The sequence below is a fragment of the Hesperophylax consimilis genome, chromosome 27 (assembly GCF_061612785.1).
Source record: "Hesperophylax consimilis isolate HC1 chromosome 27, BYU_Hcon_1.0, whole genome shotgun sequence".
In the NCBI taxonomy this organism is placed as follows: domain Eukaryota; kingdom Metazoa; phylum Arthropoda; class Insecta; order Trichoptera; family Limnephilidae; genus Hesperophylax; species Hesperophylax consimilis.
The window spans coordinates 19623893-19629892 of NC_142862.1; the positions used below are offsets into that span (position 1 = coordinate 19623893).

Below are 6000 nucleotides of genomic sequence, written 5' to 3' on the forward strand. Positions count from 1 at the left end.
TTTTTTTTTAAAAGAAAGACAAACATATCCCGGATTATTCGTAATAACCTGACAATATTTTAAAATCTCCTACTACCACCACAGTAAGCTGAAAATGTTGCTTGTGTTGTGATGGAGGACTTAGCCAGCCGAGGAATTGAACACACTACAAACTTTAACCAGCTATTCCTTAGCACATTTGGAGTAAAAAATGTTATGGGCACTTAGCTGTCCGGTTACATTTTTTTTAATAAAAAATTTACTATTCATATTTTCACCACATGTCACCAATGTTTTATCCTTTGTCAAAGTTTGAAAACCCATCTGGCAATATTTTGTTCGAGTTTCGTTGAATAATGTACGTACGTACCTACGTTGGCGCGCTTTTACAATCACAACGAAATGGCGCGGCACCATTCGTCTCATTTTTAACTATTATTATTTAGTGTGTACGAAAGAGCGAGGACACTTTTTGACACACTTGCTAATAACAGCTGTTGAACACGAAAAGCGATGCCAATGACAGTGATGTAGTGTGGAAATTTTTAATTTTTTTGTTTTTAATTGAAAAAAAAATGCTACCGGACAGCAAAGCGCCCATAACATTTTTTACTCCAAATGTGCTGAGGAATAGCTGGTTAAATTTTGTCGGGTACTTGCCGATACACCCTGTATAAAGCGTAATGGTTTTGTAGAGGGAATATTAGAATGGTAGGAGAAGTCGAAGACGCTCGAAAAGAACATGGCACGATCGACGGTATCATGTACTTGAGTCAGGTCACGTCAAGAGTCAGAGTATCAGAAGAGTAGGTCTGAATTTGAACGAAGCAATGAGTGTGCAAATAAAGAGTTGTGTGGCGGTCCACCTTATCTGCCTAGCCCTGTGGAGAAACGGCGTGACGATTAGTTGTTAGTTTGCTTTTTAACCAACCTAATATGCAGTACGTATATACTCAAAATTTGAGCCTTTCAAAAATTATCTTTTAAGGGTAAACATTATATTTACTAATAACTATAATGAATTACGACCTAAAGTGAATCCATCATATATGGTTTTCAGGCGACCGGAAAATAACTTCTTAAGGCGATGCCATACGTAGTAATGCAAAATCATCTGTTTTTGGTTTAAAAATTTGGTCGCCTAGAAATGTTTCAGATGCTTTAATTAATAATACTGTGAGTTTAATACATCTTGGCCTTTGAAATAATCAAGTATTTTTTAGATAAGTCTTTTTATAAGCCCAGAAAAAATAATGTAAAGGCCTATGAAAACTGCTTTAAAGTTCAAAATCTCCTACTTACGAACCCATTTGTGTTATGATTTTATTGTATAATGTGGCAAATTAAAATGATCGAAAAAAAATAATTGAATATTTATGCCTGAAAATCCACAAAATAAAATAAAAGGCACTTTTTGGCCATGTTTTTTCTTGCATAAATCAAAACATGCGGATGGTGTTAAGCGGGAATTTAAACCTTATCGCCATCTACGTAAGGATTGTTATTGATAGCGGCTCAATTTAAAATATTACACGTCGTAATGCATCGCCTTAAGCATGAAAACTTCTTAAGCGGGAACCTTGTAAGGGGGGTTCACTGTAATGTTGAAAGTAATTGATTCTACATGATGATAGAGGTAAAATTAAAACTTTTCGAAATTCAAACGTTTTACTTAAAGTTTGAAAAAAAAAACAATGGAATTTCTAAAAAAAAAGTTATTTATCTTTTTTTACTTCTACCACTAAGTAGCATCATATATTATATATGTATGTATATTTAAAATTTTGAGAAAAATAATAACATTCAAGTTCGATAAATTAAATTGATTATAGGAAAATATAGTTAAATGTAAAATAAGTGAAATTTACCCTGCTTTTTCAAGCATTATAAAAAACTAATTAGACCGGGCTGCATCCTACAGAATGAAGATAATACGGATGATAGCCAACATCCGATAAAAAGGGCACCAAAAGATGAACAAGTTGCTTGAATTAGCTTTAGTCGTGTTTAGTGATCAGATGTGAGTAGTGAGATACTTCCACTTATTTTAGTCTCAAAACTTACCCCAATAATAGGGTGTGCTATAGTTTCACTGGCTTTGAAAATTTGACATTTGTGAGGAATGAGCAAAAGTGGTAAGAAGACAAATATTTCAATAAATTTGTGGTTTAATACGAAGACGTATTGACACATTGTCATGACACAGTAATTCGCAAAATTTTACATTTTAATTTTTAATTTTTTAAGATTAAAGCACGGAAGAAACACACGCCATCATTCCAAATAACACAATATGAAATCAAAATACGAAAATGATAAACAATGGTACACCCTAATCATAGTTTTCCGAGATTTTTTTTATAACTGTCAATAATACTGACATTGTGTATGCGCGTTCGTACTCATATACTAACGTCATATTAGCAACATAACGTATATCAAATCACTGAGAACTTATGTAAAGCTACCCTCAGAAGACAGAACGATATATTTAATAAATATAATAGTAGTAATACATACGCATAGCATAGAACAGGCAGTATGCCAACCCCTATATATATACCCCTAGCCACCTACCCTGCAACCAAACATGTGCGTGAAGCAATGCGGCATATATACCGCAATATACCATTCGTTCATAATAAGATTATGTAAATCCTCAATTATATACAGTAAAAATGATAAAAAATCATTACATAAACATGCAAAAATGTAAAAAATATATCATTTCTTCAAAAAATATCATTTTTTTAATCATTTTGTACGATTTTTTTAAGGAAGTAAGCGCATGAATTTCAGCTTATTTTTTAGTGTTGAGATTCGTGCGCTCGTTCGTTTTTTTAAATGTTTTTAGTAAGGAGAAAAAAGGGTGCTTACCTGGCACTGGAAAAATCCAATTCATTTTGATTCGAAGAATAATATCTGTCCGTTCAGTCAACCTGCCTGGCATCAGAGCATGTTCAGATTAAACGAGAACTTCCAATACCATATTATATCACATGAATCAGTGGTTATATTACTGCTTCGTTTGGCGTGTATTACATATCGTGTTTGTTGTGATGGATAGAATTGAGCAGTCTATCTCATAACAACCTACCCGCACAGCTAACACTATCGCAAGAAGTCGGATTCATGACTCGATGCGAACTGCAAACCAACTGCAAAAAAACATACACATGGATTTAAGTATTTTCAATGAGATTACGGGGAAACTTAATTACGCAGGCTTCTGGGGACATTATTATTAAATTATAACTGTGATACAACACGATTCTGATTTGACAATTGAAGAAAACTATTGTTCAACGTACAATTTGTGTGTATCGGGTGTGATTACTGCGGGTTTTCGGTTTTTGGTTATTATTAAGCGAATCTTCGCGTGTTTTTTTTTGGTTTCGCGAATTCACTTTGCACGTTTGTTAAAACATCCGCATTGATGGATCGACCGCCGCGGCTGCATCGGGTCACCGGATCAGCGGGGCCAGCGGCCAGCGGGCGGCGGGCAGCGGGCGGGGGCCTCGTACTGGGGGCGGGGGCCTCGGGCCTCGGCGCCTGTGGGGCTCCGCTAGGTCAGGCAAGACATGGCGCCGATCTGACGAGGGCAGGGGCCAGATACGAGATATACAACTAGAGAGGTATCGATCGCGCCAACCGAGAAAAGTGACCGAACACATTCAGCGCGAAGTTCGACATGTTGCTCGCAACTGGAACAGGGGAGCGCGTCAACTTCACGCGGGTATCGCGCATCCCGTTCCCGCCGCCGAGAAAAACAGCAAATTCAAACGTCAGATGTTCTGAACAACCCAAATCTAACTCGCTAATGATCGCGTCTTCAGGCGGCGCACGGATATTAACGTGAATATCAGTTGGTACCGTCTATTTCAGAGTTTCTGCGGGATTTTAATTTATTTTTAACACTTCCAGCTCAGTGTTCGTGTCTCGCTTGCGTTTGGCGCAATGTCTGGCGCATGCGTGCAGCGGGAAATTGCATAGCGACGGGAAATGTTTGGAGGGAAACACATCCCCACCCACCATCAGAGGCGCCGCATTGCCGCCGTTCTCCATTAAATACTTGCACGACTGTTCATTCTGCAGCGCTGCCATCTAGCGGGGTTGAAAGCCGTTATTGAATGAGCCTAGCGTACTGCCGTTTTGACTCGACCGTTTTGCATTTCCTTTGTCTGTAAAATTGTTTGTGTGTTCAGTTTGGGTTCTTTTTCGGTGGTGGCCATTAATTTTAATTTTATTAAAGATTCTTATTTTCAAATATGGAATTGTCGCATTTATTTGGACTATCTTATTATTTTTAATTTTCTTTCACCCATCAAGGGTAATCTTAGCCAAGCTGTCAAGCTCAGATTTTCTCTTAAAATTAGTTTTTTTTAATCTACAGTCACATTGACGAAACAAACTTGTTTATAAAAAATACAACGTATGAGCATTTTTGCATAATTCCGCGATAAATAAATAATTTTGTATTATTTGAGTACCTACTTACAAATCATTGATTTCAGAGGAAATTTTGGTTTTGATTTAGAATCAAATTTTATGGACGTGAGTAATTACTAGTTAAATTATAATGAACGCAATAATAATCAGCTAAAAATCTAAATAACTTATTTTTTAAAAATATTTATTAGTCTTTATTTGCAAGTATGACAAGTATTTATAGCATTTCAACTAGTGATAAACTTATATTCACTGTGAACTGAGAAATTTGATTGTATCAAAATCAAAAATTCTTTTCAAATATAGAATATGAATAATCGTCATAATTATAGTTAGGTACTTTATCGGTTGTATGGATTTAAGGCGATGCCATACGTACTAATGCAAAATCATGTGTTTTTGGTTTGAAAATTTGGTCGCCTAGAAATGTTTCAGATGCTTTAATTAAATACTGCGAGTAGAATACATCTTGGCCTTTGAAATAATCGAGTATTTTTTAGATAAGTTTTTTTATAAGCCCAGAAAAAAATAATGTATAAGGCCTATGAAAACTGCTTTAAAGATCAAAATCTCCTACTTACGAACCCATTTTCGGTTATGATTTTATTGCATAATGTAGCAAATTAAGTTATTTTTAAAATGATCGAAAAAAAAATTAAATATTTATGCCTGAACATCCACAAAATAAAATAAAAGGAACTTTTTAGTCATGTTTTTTTCTTGCATAAATCAAAACAGGAGGATGGTGTTAAGCGGAAATTTAAACCTTATCGCTATCTACGTAAGGGTTGTTATTGATAGCGGCTCAATTTAAAATATTACACGACGTAGTGCATCGCCTTAAAAAGATTTTTTTTTTTATAATTAGAGAGTTTTCGTGCATTTTGTATCGATCAATATTAATCAGTACGAATTTTGAAAACGCCTTTCAGGTAGGCAAAAGTGTTAACATGTTTGCTGCGAATTAAGGGCTAATTATTCAAATATCAGATGATGTTATTTTTTTTCGAGTTATTCGATGTGTTATTTTTTTCGAGTTATATGTGGTGTAGGTGAAGGGAGTGGAAAATGAAGTATTATAATCACAAGCACACGGAGAAAGTTCCGACCTACAAAAAAAATTATGAAAGCATTACGCTGGCGAACGATAGCTCCCGGGGTAACCTTCGCGGAAGGCTATGAGTTTTGGCGCGCAATCGAAAATCTAAGGATGCCATCTGTCATCGAGAGAAACGGAATCGCTTATTACGAAAAATTCGAAAAAAATCGTTAATTTGAAGGAAAAGACAAATTTAAGTAGAACGAAAATCGTCCTCGGACACACCGACCGCCAGATTCCTACCCACCCCTCATACCTTTTGCCTTCCCAGATCTTTTGCCTTCCTATCCTTTCCTTTTCTTAAAAAAACACACCACACAGTTTTCCTCGGGACCTAAATAAAATATGTATATTACAATTTATTTAAAAAAAAAACATTTTGTTCATAAATAATGCTGCCACGATCAGATAATATACAGATATATATATAATGCGATCATCTACAGACAAGTTCCCACTAAAAAACTCAACAC

The 6000-nt window shown here is 35.5% G+C and overlaps 1 protein-coding gene across 1 annotated transcript in view; it reads right to left on the reverse strand.

Annotated features, from left to right (window-relative positions):
* Window positions 1–2984, reverse strand: part of qvr (glycosylphosphatidylinositol-anchored protein quiver) — a 44223-nt gene extending 41239 nt beyond the window's left edge. The window contains exon 1 of the mRNA XM_089648196.1: window positions 2857–2984. Coding sequence (XP_089504322.1) covers window positions 2857–2929 — 73 coding nt within the window. The 5' untranslated portion in view covers window positions 2930–2984. The remainder of the gene's footprint in view (window positions 1–2856) is intronic.
* Window positions 2985–6000: the final 3016 nt, after the last annotated feature.